The following is a 23,155-nucleotide window of genomic DNA, read 5'->3' on the forward strand; positions in this document are numbered from 1 at the left end:
CCCCCCCCCCCTTCCAGCCTCCCTTCTGTCAAAATACCATCACTCACTTTGAATTTCTTCTTCATATCATTATCCTTCTTTTGCCTCTCTTTCTGCTCTTTCTTTTCCCGCTCTTGTTTCTCCTTTAGCTCCTTCTTCTCCTTTTCCAGACGCTGCTTCTCTTTCTTTTTCAGCTCTTTCTCATCCGGCCCGTCTGCAGCCGGTTTCTTTTCGGACCTGCAGATGACAGAATGAGGGGATATCGTTGTGTTTGAAACTCTTTGCTGCATGTTTAAATGGCGGAGGAGATTATGAGGGAAACGAAGAGTGTCTGGGGGAGATGAGAAGAGAACTGGGTCAAAAAAAGAAGGCCTTACTTGCCAGGCCGGCCCAGCTTGCTTTTCTCTTCATTCTGTGAACACACACAGAGAGATATGGTTTGATTCATTTCACTCTAGAAAAGCAACACTTGGGGGAGAAAAGTGACCCAAAGCTCTTATCCCAAAGCTACTTACTGTTTCCTGTTCCTGCTCGCCATATGGATCTGTTAAAAACACAGTTATGAAAACAGGGGCAAAATTAGAATATAAGGGATGTTTACAGCATCTGGTAACATTATACAGTAGAATGGAATTTTTTTTTACAGTAGTTTTGATATGATCTTTAATTTAGAATCACAAGAAAACATGATTTATTAATGACTAATGGTATTGTGCTCTGCCCGTCTGTCATATAATTACATGAGTGAACGCTAATACTCCAATAACTCCATGTTCAGAATTGGAGAATTGAGTTAACCCTCTGAGGACAAAAGACGCATCAGCCGGTCCAAGCAATGTTTGACGACACTCCTCCTCAAAAAGCAATATAACACTATTTCATTTTAGACATTTATTTATTATTTTATTCATATATTACGCTACTTTTGTGAATCCAAGACTTTTGCAAACTCATTCCAAGCACCAAAACAAATGAGTTTAGGTCCGTTTTCCCAAAAGGGAACACATTTTTCAGCTTTAGGGCCAAATTATCTCTTTATACATTGCTCTGGAGCAAATTAGGGCCGCACTATACAGAAAGCTCAGTTTGGTCTGCACATATTTATTTGAAAAACATGGGGTATCCTGTTGTATGCAAATATCCTTAAAATTTGAATTTAAAAAGAAATCTAAAAATGCCATTAGACATCAAAGGGTTAAATGTCTGACTTCATGATGGCCTTATCATGCAGCCAGATACATGGGCATGATGTGTTTATTTCCTATCTTGTCAATGTGACATGACTGATGTGATGTAACGTCTCATCGTTAATGTCTTAACTGAAGAAGACGCTCACTCTTTGGCTGTCCTTTGCGTTTCTTGCCACCGTCCGTCTTCGTTTTCTTTTTGGTGGCGGACGAGCGGATGTCCTCATAGAGGTTGTCTGTGCTCTCGTAGACACCGTTGGCGACCACAGCTTGGAGCCTGGGCGGGTTAGAGGCAAGGAATCAAAACCAAGATCTCAGGGATGAACGAGTATTTCAAAGCAGAAAGAGAGAGAGAGAGAGAGATGTTATTGATGTGTCTTACCCCGCCTGTGATGGAGATTCCTGAGAGAGAGGGAGCGAGGATTCAGGTTGTGGGTTATCTTGGTATTCGTCCCCATACGCTGGTGCTGCATGGACCTCGGCTCCTGTGGGAGTCAGCCCGTTACCGTAAAACTCTGGCAGGTTCCGTCCATCTGGGGTATCTGGACCGGTGTTCCCCCAGTATGACCCCTGCAGCTCGGGGGAATAGGCATCGTCGACATCGTCAAACTCTTGGACGTTTGTGGTGTCTGTCTCTGAGAATTCAGGAGGATCAAGGATCTCTGTGGAGGAGGACGGGACAACAATAGGAAGACAACGTTAGCGGGCGAGGGGGCTGTTTAAGTTTGGTTTCCCAAAGCGGTAGGTGTAACCATGGTGACCACACCATTAGCTTCCAGAAGAGGAGGAGGGATGAATGCACCCAGGCTGACAGATGGAGGTCTGACGGGCTTCTTGGGAGCAGGATCCAGAGACGGAAGGCTTGAGGGGACCTTCTTAGGGGGGGGAGGTGGAACCACCAACAGCTCTGGCAAAGCCTCGGACCCCTCCTCAGTGACACCTGTCAACACTGCAAAGAATGACATCATGTTAATAGAATACATATGGTATGGGTATATGCAAATGTGTATATGCTCTTTCAGTCTTCAAAACAATATATAGCTGTGTAAATAATATACTGTATTTAACTGTAATAATGTAACTATGGGAGGGATAAGTATGTATGATTGTATTGTAAATAATGATTTAATTATTAAGAAGTAGGATTGAATGAGTTTATACTTATTCCTACTCATTTTCACGCATGCAAATTAAGGAAATTCACTAATGAAATTGATTATGTTATTGCATTCTCTTTTTCCCCTCCTTTTTATTTTGTTTCCTTCTTTATTTAACATGAAATAATTTGATACAAAATGTATAGAATCTTAGTGTACCATCTATGGCTAGGTTGTCAGATTTTTATAGACATCTTCATTTCAGAATTAGCATTTCCAGATTCAATCATGTATTGCCATATCAACCGGGGTTGATTTGGATTTGTGGGTGCGATGTGTTTTCTCACGCAACACAACAACTACAGCAACACGATGCAATCCCTTAGAACCCAATGCAGAAAAAACAGTGACACGTCAGCTGAAGGAAGTATCCAAACAGGAAAGGAAAGAAAAAAAAAAACAAGGTCGGAGAAAGCCGAGCGGAAGAATTTGATTTGTGAGGAGACCAAACAAGTCAAACACTCTGGAAGTTGTTGTGCTATAACTCTGCAGAGCGGACGCAATGCAATTACAAGTGAAAACAACAGCAGACCTCACTTTGAAAATCTCTAGTTCTGTTATTTTGCTTTTGCACTGTAACTTTATTCCTGCATTTCATACCTGTCTTATTCTATTATAGCTGTTTTTATATGCTGCTCTTTAAAGGTCCTATGACATGGTGCTCTTTGGATGCTTTTATATTAGCACTTAGTGGTCCCTAATCTGTATCTGAAGTCTCTTTATATAGACCTTAGGGTCCCTAATACTGTATCTGAAGTCTCTTTATTATGACCTTAGTGGTCCCTAACTGTATCTGAGTCTCTTTTATAAGACCTTAGTGGTCCCTAATACGTATCGAAGTCTCTTTATGTAGACCTAGTGGTCCCTAATACTGTATCTGAAGTCTCTTTATGTAGACTTAGTGGTCCCTAATACTGTATCTGAAGTTTTATGTAGACCAGTGGTCCCTAATACTGTATCTAAAGTCTCTTTATGTACACCTTAGGATCCCTAATACTGTATCTGAAGTCTCTTTATATAGACCTAGTGGTCCCCTAATACTGATCTGAGTTCTTTTAATAGACCAGTGGTCCCTAATACTGTATCTGAAGTCTCTCTTATATAGATCTTAGTGGTCCCCTGATACTGTACTGGAGTCTCTTTATATAGACTTTAGTGGTCCCTAATACTGAATCTGAAGTCTCTTTTATATACCTTAATGGTCCCCTAACACTGAATCTGAAGTCTCTTTTATATAGACCTTAGTGGTCCCTAATACGTGTATCTGAAGTCTCTTTTATATAGACCTTAGTGGCCTAATACTGTATCTGAAGTCTCTTTTATATAGATTATGTGTGCCCAATACTGTATCTGAAGTATCTTTATATAGACCTTAGTGGTCCCCTAATACTGTATCTGAAGTCTCTTTATATAGACCTTAGTGGTCCCTACCTACGTTATCGGAACGTCTCTTTCCCAAAATTCAGCCTTGGTGCAGAATTCCAGCCACTCCAGTCTCACAATGAGCTTTCCTTAGTATGTGCCATTTCTGTAGCTATTGAGGGGGGAAAGGTGGATGCTGGGGGTGTGGCCTTGACCAACTGCCACTTTACTCGTTTGAAAGCCATGATGTCTCACTCTCATGGGTGGGCCAAATTCTCTGGGTCGGCAGAGTTGAGAAAGGGGAGGTAACCTTGCCCCTTATGACCTCATAAGGGGCAAGATTCCAGATTGGCTCATCTGAGATTTCATTTTCTCAAAGGCAGAGCAGGATACCCAGGGCTCGGTTTACACCTATCGCCATTTCTAGCCACTGGGGGAACCATAGGCAGGGTGGGGGAACTCATATTAATGTTAAAACCTTTAAAGTGACATTTTCATGCCATGGGACCTTCAATGTTTTATATAAAGCACTTTGAATTGCCTTATTGCTGAAATGTGCTGTATAAATAATGCTGTCTTGCCTTTGTAACACACTTCTTTTAACCGAATGTATGTATTTTAATCTGAAGTAGGCCACTTGTCAAACACTCTATTCTAGAAAGGTAAAATGTAGATAAATTACAGCAGTTTTCTTCCTACCAATGCAAAATACATCTGTTACACCTGTCCTTACTGTCACTTTGTATTGCACAATGTGATTTAAAAAAAACATTGTGCAAAACATTTGGAACATGTCAAAAATGCTTTTCCACTGAGCGTTGTCATAAATCTATGAGTGTTACTTTACTATAATAAGTGACAACAGACTTATTTAAATAGGAAAAACTGACAGCGTGAGGTTGTTTAAAATGTAAACACCGACATGTATGATTCTTAAGCTCTGTGTAACTGAAGCCACTGTCAACACAGCAGCAGACTTCCTTCTTCACATGCCGTGTCGCTTGAGCAGACGTTAAAGTGTTTGTCACTGCAGCTCGCTGTCGTAATGACGGACATGCTCCAGTCACTGCCCCTCCTCGCTGTCATAGCTCACATACCTCTGCAGCTCGGCCCTGCCTGCTGCAAAGTTGTTTCTGGCACAAAAGAGGAATGCCAGGATTGCTCTTGTGTATGTGTGTGTGTCTGTGTATGTGTGTGTCTTTAAAGCTGCTTCTCCAAAACACCCAAGGCAACCCTATGGCATACCCCCTACTATACATACCAGATGCTCTGTATAGCTGAAACCCTTAAACCCTAATGATATACTGTAGCTGCACAGCACGCACCTCATGTCCTGTTCATGAGCTATGATGTTGTGTACTTCATGGTCAGGTGAGCAGTAGAGGAAAATCCCAAATGAATAAAAAGGACAAAAGAAAAACAAGATGCAGAGAGGAGAAGAACTCTACAGTGATTGGTCCAGACTCACCGTGGTCAAGGCCGTTGACTGGTTTCGGTGGGAGGGCCTTCCCCCTATAATCAATGAGGGGGAGGTCTGGGAGAGAGTCGGTGGGACTCGGGGGAAGCTCTTTGGGAGGTGGGGTGATGGAGTAGGACGGGGTGGGATTTGTCGGCGGGCTGAAACCACATGGAGGCATAATAATTATGTTTTATAATAACAGAATAACAGACTGAATTTTATAAATCCACAAAAAGATGTGTTTTGTTTACTTGTTCTTCCTGCGGGCCTTCTCCAGAGCATTGAAGATCCTCAGGTCACACGCAGACATCCTTTTCACTGGGCCCATGTCCTCCGCCCTGGAGAGGGCGGAGAGTGCCGAGATGGGGCGCTCAGCTTTGGGAGACGGGGAAATGGATGCAGGGTCTTCTACTGGAGGAGGAGGCGGCGTCGCCACTGCAGCGATATCTCCAGCCTCTATACCAGCCTCAGCTGAAATCCCAGGCTCAGGAGGTGATGGAGAGGGATTGGAGGTCGCTGGAGGAGAAGCAGAGAGGGCACGCCCGGGTGGAGGGGTCGGGGGAGCGCTGGGTGGATTGGGAATGGTTTCATTTTGGCTGGCGGGCCTGGAAAAGGCCAGAGCGGGAGCTTCTAATTCAAGTGGAGTTGTCCTCTCCCGGGTTGGAACTTTGAGAGCCGGGATATCAGGAATAAAGGCAGGAGGTGGGCTGAAGTCCAGAGAGGCCGGGATAGTGGAGGGTGGGGTAATTTCCACTGTAGCATTCGAGTCAGGAAAGGTGGGAATGTTTGGTAGAAGGGCCTTTGGTTGAGGGGCCGTTGGTAGAAGGGCCTTTGGTTGGGCAATTTCGGTCGCTGATGGTCCATCACCAAATTCTGAAGGTACTGGGATAAGTGGAGCAGGTCCAGGATCGTCTGAGCTGGGGGTGTCTAGGATGGGATCTGCTGGGAGCTGAACTGAATCTCTTTTTGATGCTTTCATGAAACCCAGGAAGCCCTTCTTCTTCAGTGTCGTGGCTTTGGGAGGCGGCGTGGCTGGCACCAGCTCTGCAGTGCTGTCCTTAAGTGCTCCGGGGAGCACAGAGAGCCTCTTCTCTTTCTTCTGATCTGCGGAACAGTCCTCAAGCTTCTCTTTGCTTCCTTTGGTTGCCTTGTCTTTCACTTTTTTCTGCTTTCCTTCACTCTGGTCCTTTCCCTTGGAATTCATCTGGATGAGAGGGTTTTTCTTGTCCTCCTTGAAGACCACTCTGGGGGCCCCCGTTGTCTTTGCTTCCAGGTTCTGGTTGATGGCGGTGAGCAGGGAGGTGCGTGCTCCAGCAGGGAGGTAGTGTGGGGGGCTCTGTGGGGGAGGTGGGACAAACTTTGGTTTGTCCAGGAGAACAGGTTTGGTCTTAGGTTGCTTCAGGAGGAGTTCTTCCTCCTGAAACTTGGCCCTCAGGGCCTTGAAGTCCATTGTTTCCTCCTGGTGAACGGATCACACAATGCAATAGGCTGAGGTACAATATCAGGAAAATATAGAACTGATATGTTCGCCTGATGTGGTCTGAGAGCACAAAAACATGTGTCACTTACAATAAAAGAGCGTGGTGCTTAGATAAGATGAAGAAGAAAATCACAGTATTGTTTTACATTTCACAGCACAATGATGGTTTTGTTTTTATTGCATTTGCATACCATACCATCCATCAGGCTTTCTGAATAGAAAGACAGCAGGCAAACCTGATCTGTAGTGATTGGCCTGAATTGAATTAGTTTCAACACACACACACACACACACACACACACACACTCCTATTTGTGTTATAGCCTAAGTATTTGCTGGACAATATCTATTCACTACAGAAACTAACTCACTCACAAAGATTTAGATGATGTAATTATTCCAGGAAGCAGCCCTACACCCGTTAACACAATATAAAAATATATCATAATTGCAAATAATAGCCTATCGTTATAATGTAATAAATCATCGTTAAACACACATTGCGGAAGGATTTAAAGATTTTGAAAGGACAACATACCTGATCCATTGCGTGTTTATTTATCCACCGAAACGACAAAAGCCTTCTTAGTGAAGATGTTAATAACTCCAGCGACTTTATTCATCAGCTTCTCTACATGTGGCCCATTAAAGTAACAAAAGCCAGTCCAAGCTGTGCGTCCCATGCGCACTGGAGATGGATTCGGTGGAGGAATGAGGTTGAGTGGGAATACCTACACTCATCTTCAAAAAAAAAAAAAAAACTGTCAGTCTCGTTAAACGGGTCTGGCCCCGGCTCAGTACTACTGCAACACGTTGACTCTCGACAGCTTTTTTTTTAATCCTTCAGGAATGTCACCCGGCTGGCACTGCGCGTAATGTGAGTCACTGTCATGAAGTATTGTTGTAGCTGGAGTTTCTTTTTCTTAAAACTGTTTAATTTCCACTGTGATGTTTTTTTATGCAGCAACTCCAGAATCTCTAAAAAGCACAATGTGGTCTTAGATACTATTTCCATAGATGTATTATGCGTTAATCTGTAGCTTTTGAATATTTAAGGTCAACATTGCAGGTTACAAAGAAGGCAAAAGATATTTAAGCAGGCATTTGTAATATGACATAAAATACAGGTATGCAGCCTTCATTAGACAGTTGGAAAGGATACTCTGCCTTATGGCCAATCAGAGCTTGTGCTGAGGTGTGTCAGGGAGCTGATAGAGCTCATAGACAGAAACTGTTGCTCGTCATTGTATGACTTATGGGCCCTTGAAACCTGAACACAAGGGCCTGGTCTGTGTCGAGAAATACTAGTACACGAATAACATTGAAACTGGACGTGAGAAGAAACTTAAAAGAGCCAGTTCACTCACAAAAAGACACGCTTCTCCACTTAACCTTGATTAGATCCAGCCATGCAGACTGTTCCCATTATATCTGCTACAGTTTTGAGACTTCCATCTAAAATTGCCGGCACAGACACAATGCAATGAGGCTAAACTGAATTAAATTTGTGAGACTTAATGTATTGGAAAAAATACAGCAAAAAAAACCTTCCCAAAATATTCTGCGCACTATCCCAACAATCCACAGACTATCTTGCTGACAGCTTTTACAGAAGAAATAGTCCCAAAGAAAACTGCTGACTGTGAGCTTTGTGGATTAACCAGTAACTGGAACAGTGTTTTTCTTTTTGGAAAGACACACTGCTGTCAAATGTAATATTTTTTTCAATGCTATGAGCAGTAAGAACACTTGAGCTACACAATAAATGTGCGGGGGCAAAACCCTCACAGATTAATTTCTCATCCAGCCAAAACCAACTGCATGGCCAGACGCCATGTGGGTAAGTGAGGAAGTTGTTTAGGGTTTGAGATTTGGGTGAACTGACCCAAATCTCTGTAATTCTAGTTTCTCCTGTGTAACATGGACAAAATGTGTTAAAGTTGTCCTATTGTGGGCGCCCAGACAGCTCAGTTGGTAGAGAGGGCACCCACAGGCCTAAGTGGAGATTTAGTCCTCAATGCAGTGGGCCCGGGCTCAGCGCCGACCCGCGGCCCTTTGCTGCATGCCCCTATATCTATCTATATATATATATCTCTCTATATATGTATACAAACACATATATATATATATAATATATATATAATATATATATATATATACACACACGTATATATATATAACACACAAACATATACACACACTATATAATGATATATATATATATAGTTTGTGCTGTTCCTCCTCCACAGGGAGAGAGAAGGCCGAAGTTATTGTTTGTAGTTGGTTGCTCACACACACACACACACACACACACACACACACACACACACACACACACACACAGAGAAAGAGAGACATATCAATTATTTGGGATGTGTTTATTTGTAACAGTAATACATGGTGGAATACGTAAATCAAGAGAGAACCAAAAAAATCATCTAAAAACCCACTGTAGAATGTTATATTCATAAAGATAAAAATAATGTGTCAATTTACATTAAGAAACTGTTAGCTGAGGTAAAGTTAAAATAGGTCTAGAAATGTTATGTACTCAAACAGCAATGTTTCCCTTTTTAGTCAACTTCTTTGCTCATCGTCTAGTTGTCAAATTTTAAAGTTAATCAACATCATAGTCCAAAAGAGTTCTCGAGTGACACGGGGACTCTGGCCATAAAATAGGGAGTCATTGGCATCACAGTTGATGTAGTTGTAGCAGAGGCTGCTGCACTGCACACACAGATGCTGGGACAGCAGCAGTTTGGCACCTGACCAACAGACAGACAGATGGGCTGTATCTAAAAAACGATTCTGGTGGAGAATGGGATGGAGGAGAGGATGGAGGAGAGGAGCAGTCTGTCAGCGAGTGAGACTCTGTCTGCAACGTATAGAGACTGTGGGTTCGGGGTACAGAGACACAGGCTGTATAGGCTTTTGCTAACATAAACTGCAGAAGGGGATAAGAGATCAATAGGGTCAACGTGTGCAGCCGGGACCAGGATTAGTAAGTGCGGATAAGACAAAGACCTACAACATCCATGCACAAGATGAAATTAATATCAGAGGGCGACAAAACAAAGTGGGAAAACAAAAACATTTGTTGGTATTGCTTGGGTTAACGTCAAGAGTTTGCATAACTGAAGCCTTCCTATTTTATGGCACAGAAGTCCAGTGGACAAAATGGTTGTTCTTCTTGTTATTATTTACAAAATGAGATTGGCAAACCAACGATCAGATGCCTTAAAGCCATGTTGACTCCTATAGAGCTGACCCCAGCGGCTTGATTGACTTATAAAATAAAAATTCAATTTTTCAATTTCTTCATTTTCTTTTTTTTTTCTTTTTTTTTAAATTGGTATTGTACAAAAGCTATAGAGAATGAACAGTTCGATCACAGAATCTGTTTGACTTGCAACTACTCCCTCTCAGTGTCCATTCCTCAGTGTCTCCGGTCCTCTGGCCTCTGTGTGAGTCTGTCTGCGAGGAGAGACGTTTGGCAAATTACTGTGTATGTATGTTAGAGAGGTGTGTGTGTGTGTGTGTGTGTGGTGAGTATATGTAAGCTGATTGCTGTGTGCACAGTGTGTGTGTGTGGGTAGTTGATGTGTGAGTAGCTCCCAGAGAGTCTGTTTCTGCATAGTGATCCAGCAGACACTCACAAGAATAGGGAGACAACGCTCGAACCAACCAACCAATCAGAAGCAGTGATCCCCGTAACGGGCCATCCCTGATTGGCTCGTTAAGAGTCTAGCTCCTCCTGTGGGATCTCCTCGCTACAGATTCTGTCCGTTAAAATGAAAGATGATCATTCTAATCCCGATGAGAGAGAGTGTGTGTGTTTGTGTGTGGGTGTCAGCGATATGGAGGCACTGCTTGATTCAGTCCCTCCTTGGCAGCACAGTCTCTGGCCAGACACAGGAGGCAGAGGGAGGAGTGTGAGAGCGAAGACAGGAAGGAGGAGGGAGGGAGAGAGAATGGAGAGAAGGGAGGAGCAGGTTATGTCTGTAAGGCTGGGTGTGAGTCGCCACAGGGAGAAGAGAGGAGAAGACAGCACAGTGGAGGGAGAACTGGATCCATCTCAGTGATTGATATCCCTCCTGCCTGGAGCGAATGACCGAGAGGGCTCTCTCCTCTCAGGAGGAGAGAAGGAGGACAGAGGAGGCTCCTCCTGGGAGGTTGTTAGCCGGAGGAGAAGAAGAAGGGCTTGGCCAGGCAGGGAGATGTGCCAGACACACACACACACACACACACACACACACACACACACACACACACACACACACACCACCACACACGGGTGCAGGATCTCCTCCTGTTCTCTCGGTGCTGGTCAGGTCTCCTGTGTGTCTCTTATTTCTTCCCTTTGTTGTCTGGGCGTAGAGAGGGTCCTTCCCCTTCTGTGCATGAGAGAGAAAAACATCAGCAATTACAACAGCTTTCACTCCCCCCCCCCCCCCAAATATAAACCTGGTTGGATTTGCAATGTTTGGCCTCGGAGGTTCATCTGGATGTTACATAATCAAAAAGGGAGGACCCGAGTTTCTGATTCTGATTCATTCTCTCAACCGACTAAAATGCAAGTATCACCTGCAAGCCCCGACAAGTAGGATCCAGAACTGCAAAGGTTGGTTAGTTCCTGTACGTAACATGACCACCAGGTGGCAGGAGCACACTGCTTTGGAGGGGATCCCTCACTTCTCCAATCAGCCCATTTAGAGCTCTCACTGAACAATTAGCCCTCACTCTCCAGCATACTCTCTCCCAGTCCTGGGTCCCTCCAGGACCAGTATGATTCAGAGGTATAAACTAGCGCCTTGAAAGACCGGTTACAGTATGAGTCATCACGTCTGTATTTCCTCCAAAGTGAGCCAGAAGCCGACAGTGGATGATGGAACACTCTGCAGTCAGAGCACAAAGCCTGCTGCAGTCACTCACAATAGACCTGTTATTATCGTACACATAATTACAGCCAGCCACTCAATATGCTGCAGCAGACAACTTGATTGGAAGCTACTGGCTGGCCTGTAATATTCTGGAAGACTTCTCTCACTGTGCAGAGTTTTGGGGTCTACCAGTAAGATACGGTACCTAACGTTCATGGAATCGGATGAAAACTGAAAATGTGAGCCGTGCGACGTTCTCTCAAAGCCAAAATTGAACGCCGTTACGGTTTTGCAATCCTTATGCTGTACAACCGTTTCTGCTGCCACTGTGAGGTGCCCTTCAGGTTAACTATACAACATGGAGTGACGGCACAAACTAAAGCAGAGACACAACTATGTGAGACTACAGAGTTGTAAGACTCCACTTCCTTAATGCAGCGTCAGGATGATCAAGTGAATGTCTCGAGGAACATTATTACATTTTTTGGACACAAAATTGCTTGAACAACTGAGAAATAAGCAGCAGATTAATCAATAACATAACGGCCAGTTGCAACCATGTTTAAGCTGATGTTCATAATGTTTATATTTGTCTTTTGGTTGGTTGGAAAAAAAGTCCATCATGTGTTCAAATTTGCACAAATAAAGCAAGATTTGATTCATGTTGTATCTGAGTGCAGCTCTTTCACGGGACATAGTGGCATCGGGAAAAAAATAGAAGACAGACTTTCAAGAAAGCGACTTTATGCTCAACTTCACACTAAAACCGGACATGTTGCATAATCTGCATGGGCTTTCATCTGTCTGAACAGATAGGGGGTTAAAGTTGTGAGGAATGCTTTAGCTGAGGCTTTGGTCTCTGGGTTAGAGAGCTGTAACAGTGGGGCCAGCCAAGGCCAGGCAGTCAGCAGAAAGTAGCTGCCAGCAGCCCTGAGAGAGGTGACAAAGAGGCTGAGACAAGAAGTGACAGCAAGCACACACTGCTCAGCCGCTGCACCAGAGCGACAGCCAGGCACTGTCATCCCGCATCATCTAACCAGCGCTGCCGAGAGGGGCCGCCTCAGCTCCATGAACTGCGGGCCGAGAGAGGGGGGAGGCCGTATGAGCGATGTGCTGGCATGGCACCAGCCTGAAGGCCAAAATATCTGACCTGGCTGGTACATGTGTGCACATGTATGCGTGTCTGTGTGACTGAGTGGTAAGCCCTGGGCAGTGGGAGCGATGTGAGATTGCTCATTGAACCGTGGAACCAGGCCATTTCACGGCTGAGACTCGGGAGCGTTCGCTGGACATGATGAGATCAACCCAGAAAAAAAAACGAAGAAAAAAAACCCACTTACACTCCCACTAGCCTGAACGCATGTCTGTCTGAGCCACACAGTGGGCGGGGGAGGACAAGACAGGTGGTCACGGCCAGCAACAAACCCACTCCCACAAAAACACACATTTTTGGCTCCGATATGAGCACAGGTGGTGACAGTATCGATCACAGGTGTGCTTGTCTGGGGAATAACTAGGCCTATTGGACAGTTGTGTGTGTGTGTTTGTGTGTGTGTGTGTGTGTGTGTGTTAAAGTCGATGTGATTGAGCAAGTAAACACCATATGGGAGCAGCGTCACTGGACCAGGACCAAAGCAGTCCACCTACTACAGAGGAAAAACTCCATGCTTCTGGCCATAACAGTCGGTCTGCAGCCAGACACAGCACTCAGTTCAACCCGTCCTCCCACTTAAGGCCCACATCCACCTGCTGCTGCCCTGCAGCTTTCAGAGCGTCTGAATGTGAGGACGGCGGCCAACAGGGGAGAGAGGCTGCTCAGCCATCCCTCCTCCTCTCCTGGTGTGGGGAAAACTAGAAGGCTTGGGTTTTAATTAATGCCAATTATGCCTGGGAAGTCATTAATCTTGGCACCCCAGTATTAGCCGATGAAAACAAAACCATTACATTTACCCTGTGTGAGTGCCAGCAGCTATGATTAGGAGCCACACTCGGGAGTTGTGTGGGTGAGGACACCGGGTGGGGATGCAGGGATCAAAATGGCTCTCTTCTTTGGTGTGTGTATGTGTGTGTGTGTTTGTGTCGCTCCCTCTTCAGTAGGCAAACTGCATGCTGACAGGTCTCTAAAAGAAATGTCCAGTTTATGCAAGTTGTGTGAAAGGTTTCCTGTAGCATGATGTCCAAAAAGTGTAAAAGACACACACACACACCATCAGTTCCCTGAGTTTTTTATAGTAGCTGATTGTCTGTCTGAGTTTGGTCCTCGTACAATAATGCACATAGCATGAGTTACATTACATCACAAACATACATAATGTATAAAAATGGCAGCACATATCATTTTTTTATTAAGCCAGACATCCAAGATCAGCATATTGCACACAACACTGGCAAATCCCAGATGACGTCCTGTTCACTGAAGTGCACAGTTTGTGATTGGCTGTCACACACTATTGGCTTTCCGAGTGAGATGTGTGCTATTTAGGGAACGGCGCGTGATTAAGGAACACGACACAAAGACAGGACACAATGGGGGCATAGAGCACTATGGCCAAAGTGAGCATGCGTGATGATCTGGTCACACCTTGTTTCAAAAACACACAGACACGTGATGCCATATAATAGATACTTACAAAATTCCAGGTGAGGCTATGAAAAAAATTACCAACATACTGTCCATAATGAAATGCAAGCAAGTACTAATCCCATGCACCATCGCACACATGACCAACCACTCTTACTCTGTCAAACACACTTCCTTTGAACATGCGTGACAGCAGGTGAAGGAGAAATGAGGCGACCTGAGACCAAAGACGCAACAGAAGAAGGAAAAGATTAAAAAAATGAAAAAGATGCAGCACACAGAGAGATCAGCCTGATTAATGTGGGTGGGAGGTGCAACAGTCAGGCAGAACAGATAAGGACAGGGAGGTGAAGGAGGCGTTAGGGGGCAGGAGAGGTACTGATACCTACCCTGCCCTGCTGCTATCTAGCTCCCAGCCTCTGGACTGGCCTGGTCTGGGCTGGGCTCTGCTGTCTCACTGGGGCAGGGCGACCCAGAACCACACGCCTAAAGAGGGGAGGAAGGGGAGGGAGGAAGGAAGAGAAAGGTGTGGGAAGAGAAGTTGATGGAGGGGGTATAAAAGAAGGAAATAAGGGGGAGTGGAAGTAGACAGAGAAGAAAACATCTGAAAAAAGGATTGCAGGATCGCTAAAGACTAGACGTAAACAGGAAGCAAAAGAGAAAAGGTGTCAATACTCTAAAGGAGAAATAAGGACACTTGTTGAGACAGCCCACACAGTCTCTTCTCAGAAACACATTTGCAAATACACACACATGCACAGTCATTTACAGTTCTCTATCATGAAAGACCTCGTTCTATTGATCCGCTGCTTTTTCTCTGAAAACACTTTTGTTTTTCACACCTCACCCCACAGAGAGTGGGAGGCTGTTTGTCTGCCTCCACTCCATCTTTCCTGTCTCTCTTTTTTAACCTTTCCGCGGCTTTCACTCACTCACCCAGCGCTGCCAATGCACATTTCTCTGGGTTGTGTAAAGCTTCTGAATGTTATTCAGGCCTGGTGACATTTTCAGAAGTGTGAAAGTCCTTTCTTTTTTCAATAATAGCTTGGATTGGAGGCATAAAACTAAGAAAGAGGCAAGCATGAAAGAAACACACAAAAAAAGAGAGAGAGAGACCGAAGGTAAAAATGGGAGGGAAGTCCTGTTTCTTGAGAGGCTACTCAATCTAAAAGGACTTTGGTCAAAGGCAAAGGAAGTTTCTTCGCCCACCCTTAACATCTCTTTATCTTTTCATCTTTCCTTAATTTCTCTTACTTTCTCTCTTAGATCGTGGTGCTGGTAAAATAATTATGAATTGCCCCTGGAAGACAAATCGGGGCATTACTCCTCCTTTATCTCACCAGAGATGAGTCTGTCTATGTAGAAGTAGTGATGTATGGACGCTACCTGGCTGGTATTAATAACAGCTTAATGATGTCTCTGACAATTCCACCAGCTAATTTAACGCTGTGTTGACCACACACACACACACACACACACAACCACATACTTATGCAGGGACGCTACTGCTCATGTTCACACAGAAACACACACTTCATGTGCACATTCACACATGCACTGACACAAACACACACTCAGGGACACAACAACATCGACCCCTAATCAGCCAGAGTGATTACCTGGCCCGCCAACACCGCTACAAAGGCTATTTATCAGCAGATCTCAACACGCAGCGCGGGTTATTGCAGCATAGGAAGTGAGTTATTAAAGACACAAACACACTTGACTTATTCCACTACCATCCTCCAGCGCGCACGCACGCACACGCACACACACACACTTATTCCACTTCTACCATTCTCTCTCTCTCTGTCTTAAACACATACATACGATTTATTCCACTTCTACCAACTATACACACACTTACAGCATCTTCCTCTCCACTGCGACTAGGGCTGCCCTCTGCTTCCCCAAACGAGTCATCTGTGGGGGGGTCTGTGGCGTCGGTGGGGGGGTCACTGACATGGGAGGCGGAGGACTTGGAGGGGGAGCTCTGCCTGGGAGCTGGGGTGGGTGCTGCATGGGAGGAAAAGCTGAGTCAGACACAGCTGCAGAAGAAGCGTGTTACTAAGAGCAACAGATCGAGCTCTTACGTGAGTTGGTGGACGGTGTCGTGGAGGTGACCGGCGTCAGATTCATTTGAGAAATGTCAAAGTCGTCACAGTCGTCCGTGTCCTGGGCAGTGCCCACACGGCTGAAGTAAGTGCTGAATGCCTCTGAGGTTCCTGCTAAGCCGGGCTGCTCACCCTTCTTCAACGGCATTGCCGGAGGCTTCGCCAGCTGAAAATCCTGAAGGAGGAGGCTGACGTTACAACTGGGCACTGTGACTTTAACACTTTTACTCACTGTGGAGGCATAAAAATGTAACCCAGACTTTTAATTTATGATGGTTTTTTTTATGTTTTCTCTATCGTCTTGAACTTGTCGTAATCTTATAGCTTTTTGGACTCCGGCAACAGTCTCACCCACTACAGTCTTTGATCTCAATCGTATTGCTACATAGTCTGAGGGCGAAGCAAACTCCACAGAGGCTCGTACTAATCTAGTCCAGTGTTACTCAGCCCCCGCTCTTTGAGATAGGAAATCAAAAACAGTAAAAATGGCAAGTTACGTCATCAACCTTGTCCACTATGTCCCCAGTTGATGACCGGTCGTGACCTCCCTGTCTGGTTCCCCATCTCTCACCCTGTCATCTCTCTACCGTCAGCTATCTAATAAATAGGGCTGTCCTTGATTCAAGAAAGTCTTCTTTGAGTCAAGTAATCGATTAGTCACAATGACCAGATCTGTAAAACAAAGTTTTCCCCCAAAGAATCCTGCAAAAGTACCACATTAAATATTATGTTTACCAGAGATTATAAGTTTCTTGGAAATAAGTTATTCAGCATGAAAAATGACTAATTGACTAATGAAATCCAAGTTGACTTTAAACAATTTGAACGATTAGTCAACTAATCAACAAAGAGAGAGCATTCCTACTAATAAAGGCAAATAATGCCCCAAAAACGAAGCTCAAAACTGTTCCTATCTTCTCTGGTTGATTTTGCTGCCAATTTTCTTTTCTTCTTTCGCATATTGACCACTCTTTCTAAAAAAGACAAAATGAAAAAAAAAGAGTTTCAATTATCATAATTCTGATCTCATCACACCGTACCTTGAACATCTCCTTGCCTATCTTCCTCGCCCTCTCCCCGTGCTGCGGACTCGACGACGCTGAAGGGGAGAGAGCTGCAGCGCTGGCTCCGGCACCTGAATGGCTCTCGCCAGCTGGAGTCACAGTCGCGACGGGGGTGAGAGTCTGGAACATGGCGGCAGGCAGAGTGCCCACAGGTTGGGCAGGGAGGTAGGCTGTGGGAGAGAAGGCTCCGGCTGCCATGGCTGCCCACTGCTGCTGGGTGGCAGGGAAGAGGTTGGCCTGGCCCCAGATTAGAGGCTGGCCGCCTGGCAGCACCTGGGCCACCGGACCTAGAGGAGACTGGACCCCGAAGGCCAGCGGTGTCTGGGCAGCAAACGCCTGCTGGGACCAGTGGCCGGGGGGTACTGCTCCCATTGTCACATAACCTGGTGAGAAACAATACAGTAAACAGTTTGAGGTTAGGAAAAATATATATAAAATGTCGGTATTTTGTAAAATCTTAATAATGGAGAAAAAGAAGACAGAAAAGGAAGTGATTACAATACCCACAGTGCATATGCTCACCACTGCTTTTCTTCCACAAACACACTTGACTTATTCCACTACCATCCTCACACAGGCACGCAGACAACTTATTCCACTTCTACCGTTCTCTCTCTCTCTCTCGCGCTCACACACACACACACACACACACACACACACACACACGATAATAACCATGCATCACCAAAGAGTGCTGCCCTACTTCTGCCTGCAGCTATGTGGTGTCTCTCGACGGTCATGGTGAACTACCATAATTAGCTCCAGAATGAGCGAGAGACATAATGAAAAGGAAGAGCCCGACACACACTCATTAAAATCACTCAAACTCATCAGTGGAAGCTCATTCCATTACACACTTGCTGCTCTTGTGTTTCTGATCTCCAGTTGTTACTAACAGTAGAGAAAGTTGACATGTCACCTCGGCAGCCCTGCTGCATTCACACATGCACAGAGAGAGGAGGAGAGGAGACGGACAGAGGGGAGTATAGAAGGAGAACCAGACAAACTAAGACGTATACGGTAATGTCTAATTCACAGAAGGCCTGTGCATATCCAGGAGTCTTCACTACCGTCGTCTCAGCGTGTTTTATTACCTTCCTCCAACCACCACAGTCGCCTCAGCCACAGGCAAATCAGCAGCATCTGAAGCCGCCAGATAATGATGCATTTCATATTCAACACACAACCAACTCCACCTTTTCGCCTCTTTCCCCTCATCTACATTTCAATGTTATTCCGCCCCCCTCTATTTATTTCAACCCCTCTTCTATCTCCTCTGCCTCCGAAGCTTCTGACTCTTCTTCATCACCTTTTCTCGACGCTCTCTCCCCCGCTGCGTTTGTTTCCCCTCTGCTTGTAGCAGCGGCGTATTTAAGCAGGAAATGAACAAGGTCCTACCTGAGGGCACAGACGCAGGATTGAAGGGAGCAAACAGTTCCGTGGGAGGCAGCAGGCCCTGCGAGGGGTCGAGGGTGTTAGCTGGAGAGGCGGGGGTCTGCGCAGGGTTGTGATTGGAGGTCGGGGTCGAGGAAAAACACATCATCGGAAAAAACAGTTTGTACTACAGATTTTATAAGACGTAAAATCACAAACTGTGCATGTGTACGACAGCTACTCACCGACGGGGAGGTGATGTCGGGCGGTGTGGACATGTCTCCAAATATCTCTAATTGGTTGATATTCTGAGAATAAGATAAAGCATACACTACCAGTCAGATACAATAACAACACTGCTATATATGAGAGAGAGAGAGAGATTTTTTCTGGGTCAGTTTGCATTCCATTGCAACATGCATCACACATTGCATGCAACACGACACTAGCCTGGTATGTTTGTGGTACCTACCTGAGCACTGGGGCAGCAACACAGACGAGGTAACAGAGGGGTAAGGAGAGATGGGATAATGAGATGAAATGATTATGATGACGTACCTACCAAGAGTTATCACAATCTTTCAAAAGGGGAAAAAAAAAAAACAGTGTCGTCTTTCTTTCCACCAGCTGGCCTAAAAGCAGACTACCCCACCCTCTGCATCAGTCTTCAGTGTCTTCTTCTGGACATGACGTTCCACTCACCCTGTTGTGGAGGGTGTGTGCTGAGCCTCAGAGGGAACAGCTACCACATACAGCCGCCTTTCTATTTGATCTGAATTTGTTCTGTAACATTCTGTTTCCTTTCATAGTCGCCCAATGATCCTTCTCTTTAGTATCTCCTCTTTTTCATGTGTGCAAGTTAATAATATCTTTAGGCCGGTGGCAAGTGAAGGAAACTATTTTTAGCCGTAAAGGAATTTAAGCCATGAATACATGGTCAGAGATTTGCATAAATCATGGATGCGGATCATTTCTTTTGAGATAATGAATGTTCTTAGAATATCTTCCCTCTCGTAGGTCCCAAATCTATCAGAAAATGGTCTCTGTGAGCATGGATTTTTACAGTGCCTGGATCGGTATGCTTCTTTTTTTTTTGTCGCTGTAGAGTCTAGCGCAACAAATAAAGATCCACTCAACAAAACGATTAGATAATTTTCCAAGATATGCTAAATGGACTGATAACAGGTTGTCCATGGGAGTACTCTGAGTCAATACCACAGAGCTTTTGTTTAAATCCCCGGCAAAGGAAAAATGCCACTGGAGAGAGTGTTCAAACATTACAGGAAGTTGGACGTTTATAGACTTTCTGTCCACTTTTAGTTAAGTTCCTGGACTTAATATTCTTAACTTGTGTGGTGGTGGGGTCAGGTTGCTGTGATAATGTGCGCTATGAATGCTTTATTAATGTGCTGTGAGCAGCTGGACTCTCTGCTGGTGATATGACCGCCACTGTCTGCTCACCCCGTCGACCCCCCCCCCCCCAGTTCGCTGACCTTTCTGTCCACCAGCCCTTAAAGGACCTCCCCTCGAAGCTACTGCAGTGTTTTTCTCTTAACTATACTTCTCAAACCTCACTCTTTCACACGCGTACACATGCATATGCGAGCTCACGGGTGCACCCGCGCATACGGTGCTCCACCCTACCTTCCGCCTCAACGTGGTTACTATGCAACAGCAAGGTTGCGTGTTTTATTCAGATATGACAGGGGTCAAAAGCTGGGGTGACCCACGGCTAGAGAAGAACAAAAGTGGTGCGGTGCAGATGAGGACGGGAGACAGAAAATCATCCGAGTATATGCCTGAAGAAGCCGTTCATTAGGTAACCTTTAGGACAGTATGTCCCTTGCTCACAAATACTGAAAACCCTCTGAGCTTTTGTCTGAACCACAACAACAACAGCACTGTGCTTTTGTGCCTTACCTGAGTCACCATTCCCAGATCTAAGTCTATCAGATCTGCCACTGCCTGCTGCTGTAGTGCAGTTTGTTCTTGTTGGAGGGGCCGATCATGATTATAATGATGTTGTTGATGATGGTGATGGTGGTGGTGGAGGGGGGTGTTTTGATGTCCGTTCTTCTGCAATCACAACCCCAGTGTTAGACGGCAGGTGGGATGAAAATGTGCTCACACACAAACATATTAGTTGTTTGTTCATACACTCAGAAAGAGAGAGAGAGAGAGAAAGGGTGAGAGAGGGGAGTGAGGTGAAATGAGGCTTGTTAAAGAGGTGGTCTGCAGGTGTTGTAGTCACAAAACACACCCGTGGACACACATTCAAGCACAGGGCGAGGTTTGTCTTGGCTATTCTTAGAGCCCAAGTGAAGATTTTAAAAGGTTTACGGATCATCCCTACCTTTAGTCTATACTGCAGCACTGAGCTGGGTTTAAACCCCCTTTTGTGTTTCTGTAAAGCCTGCACCGCTGTGTCAGGAACCACAGTGGGAGACAGACAGACAGGTAGACACAGTAATAGGAGCTGGATTAACTGACATGCTGTATGTGAGAGCAAAGTGAGGGAGTATGTTACATTGCAGAGGGAAAATACTGCTACCCCCCTGCTGGCTTGCTCTGTGTAGAATAGCTGGATCTCCATCAAAGTGAATTACAATCTAAAAATGATTTTTATTATCAGCAACAAATCCCATTAAAACAAAGCCAAAAATGGATCCATGCAGCCAACAGCTGGTATAGCTTGTGTCTTCATGCATCTGAACTATACTTAAAACATACTGGTCTATTTGCATCTATTTTGCACCCTGACTGTACAAATAACCACCAATATTTTTCAGCTAGAGCAGAATGTTAATGGGTCCTGCCAGACCTTTGGCCAGCGCTGGAGCTGACACATAATGTGCAGATCGGTCTGGCTAAGGAAGAGTAGTTGGTGCACTACAATATTACTGAGTGTATTTTTGGGGGGGGGATGAAAGCATGAAAGTATGGCCATCATTAGCTGATGCTGAAGAACAATCACAATTCTAATCAGTTCTGAAAAAATTCAGTCAATTTTTCCGCTGGATCATTTTAGTCTCATTTTTTTCAAACTCCTAATGGTTCATTTTAATCCAACTGATGAAATGTACCTAATCTTTTTACATTTAAACTGACCTGCCAGTTTGTTTAAAACACACATTATCTACTGTTATCCTTGCTAAGAGCTACAGTCTGCTGCCCATTGCTCTGCCTTTTTCTTTTTCCACTCTCTCTACGTCCATCCCTCTCTCTCTTGCCCTGCCAATTATCCTTCTATGCCCATTATCTCTCGCCCATCTATTTGCCCGGCCCTTTATCTTTATCAGCACAGCCGCCACCTATCAATTAGCCATCTCCAGGGAAACGGTAATTACCTGTGCACATGTGTTCTGCATACAATTATTGCAGCCCCTTTAATTAACGCCACCTTGCTGATCCCCTACCGTCTGACTGATCACACTGGCACACGGTCCAAGAACATTCTGTCACACACACACACACACACACACACACACACACACACACACACACACACACCCACAACATCCCACACACACACACACACACACACACACACACACACACCTGAACAGAAAACAACCAGGCTTTTTTTTTCTCAGTCACTAGGCCAATTTTTAATTGACAGATTGACTGAATTAATGACCCACTTACATGGTCATATATACATATAAATATAATAATACTTACATCATATCATACTAATCCAATGTGTGAGCAGAGTTCATGTGTTTGGCCGGTTGGTGGTAATATGCTGACCTCTCTGACCTCTACATGTAGACTCTGAGATAGCGAGGGCTTACAGGGTTAATGCCTTAGTGGACTGACATGGCTTTCTGTGTGTGTTTTATTGATTTGTCATCGTTTAAGAAGGTGACAGAGTAAACAACTGATGAGATAGCTTGGGACAGGAGGCCGCATTTCTGCCGCTGCTATCATCTCATCCCAGGTATAGTATAAACACACGCAGCAATGGTGTGTGATGACACAGCAATCATCTAACAACACTGTCCAATGTCACATCCTTCTGCTGAGAAGACAATGGACCTCTCCCGCCAATGAGAAAAACAGTAAATCCACCCTAAATAACAATGGTCAGATAAACACGGCTGCCTCTGGTCAATCCCCACTCAGTAAAGTCACTCAGTACTACTTCTGCGTTCACGCCACGTTTGCTGAATAGGAATGAGAATGAGAAAACATCCAATTATTAAGTGTTCATGTTTTGTTCTAAGATAATTATCCCAATCCAAACCTTGTGTAGAAGATTGTTAATAAGTTAAGATACAAACTAACTCATTGGGCCCTATCTTGCACCCGGCGCAGCGAGGCGTAAAGCCCGACCCAAATATCTTTGCTATTTTAAGACCAAAGCAGTTGTTAATTTAAAGAAAGCGATTGCTCCATTGACCAACAAAAACCTGGTCTAAAGTCAATAACGCAGCATTTCACTGTGATTTTAACAGTGCATTAGTAAAATGTGCCTATGTTTGTGTACAGCTCACACAGACACACACACACACACAC

At 44.8% G+C, this 23,155-nt stretch overlaps 2 protein-coding genes across 11 annotated transcripts in view; both read right to left on the bottom strand.

The window, feature by feature from the left end:
• Nucleotides 1–7,409, bottom strand: part of LOC116694936 (FYN-binding protein 1) — a 20,116-nt gene extending 12,707 nt beyond the window's left edge. Inside the window, exons 1-9 of the mRNA XM_032524861.1 lie at nt 7,163–7,409; nt 5,396–6,603; nt 5,154–5,302; nt 1,933–2,115; nt 1,549–1,828; nt 1,316–1,443; nt 495–523; nt 357–391; nt 48–216 (exon numbers count right to left, since the gene is read on the bottom strand). Of these exons, the coding sequence (XP_032380752.1) occupies nt 48–216; nt 357–391; nt 495–523; nt 1,316–1,443; nt 1,549–1,828; nt 1,933–2,115; nt 5,154–5,302; nt 5,396–6,603; nt 7,163–7,171 (2,190 nt within the window). The 5' untranslated portion in view covers nt 7,172–7,409. The remainder of the gene's footprint in view (nt 1–47; nt 217–356; nt 392–494; nt 524–1,315; nt 1,444–1,548; nt 1,829–1,932; nt 2,116–5,153; nt 5,303–5,395; nt 6,604–7,162) is intronic.
• A 1,580-nt stretch (nt 7,410–8,989) lies between these two features.
• dab1a (DAB adaptor protein 1a) overlaps nt 8,990–23,155 on the bottom strand; it is a 206,856-nt gene continuing 192,690 nt past the window's right edge. For 6 of the 10 annotated variants that reach the window (XM_032524863.1, XM_032524869.1, XM_032524865.1 and 3 more), the window contains 7 exons: nt 20,558–20,713; nt 18,883–18,945; nt 18,662–18,758; nt 17,240–17,646; nt 16,179–16,374; nt 15,953–16,101; nt 8,990–11,018 (listed from right to left, as the gene is read on the bottom strand). In XM_032524863.1, coding sequence (XP_032380754.1) covers nt 10,755–11,018; nt 15,953–16,101; nt 16,179–16,374; nt 17,240–17,646; nt 18,662–18,758; nt 18,883–18,945; nt 20,558–20,713 — 1,332 coding nt within the window. In that variant the 3' untranslated portion in view covers nt 8,990–10,754. Of the gene's footprint in view, nt 11,019–14,474; nt 14,572–15,952; nt 16,102–16,178; nt 16,375–17,239; nt 17,647–18,661; nt 18,759–18,882; nt 18,946–20,557; nt 20,714–23,155 lie in introns of all 10 variants that reach the window. The other 4 variants (XM_032524872.1, XM_032524870.1, XM_032524871.1 and 1 more) reach the window with 2 other exon arrangements.

The sequence above is a fragment of the Etheostoma spectabile genome, chromosome 9 (genome assembly GCF_008692095.1).
Source record: "Etheostoma spectabile isolate EspeVRDwgs_2016 chromosome 9, UIUC_Espe_1.0, whole genome shotgun sequence".
In the NCBI taxonomy this organism is placed as follows: Eukaryota; Metazoa; Chordata; class Actinopteri; order Perciformes; family Percidae; genus Etheostoma; species Etheostoma spectabile.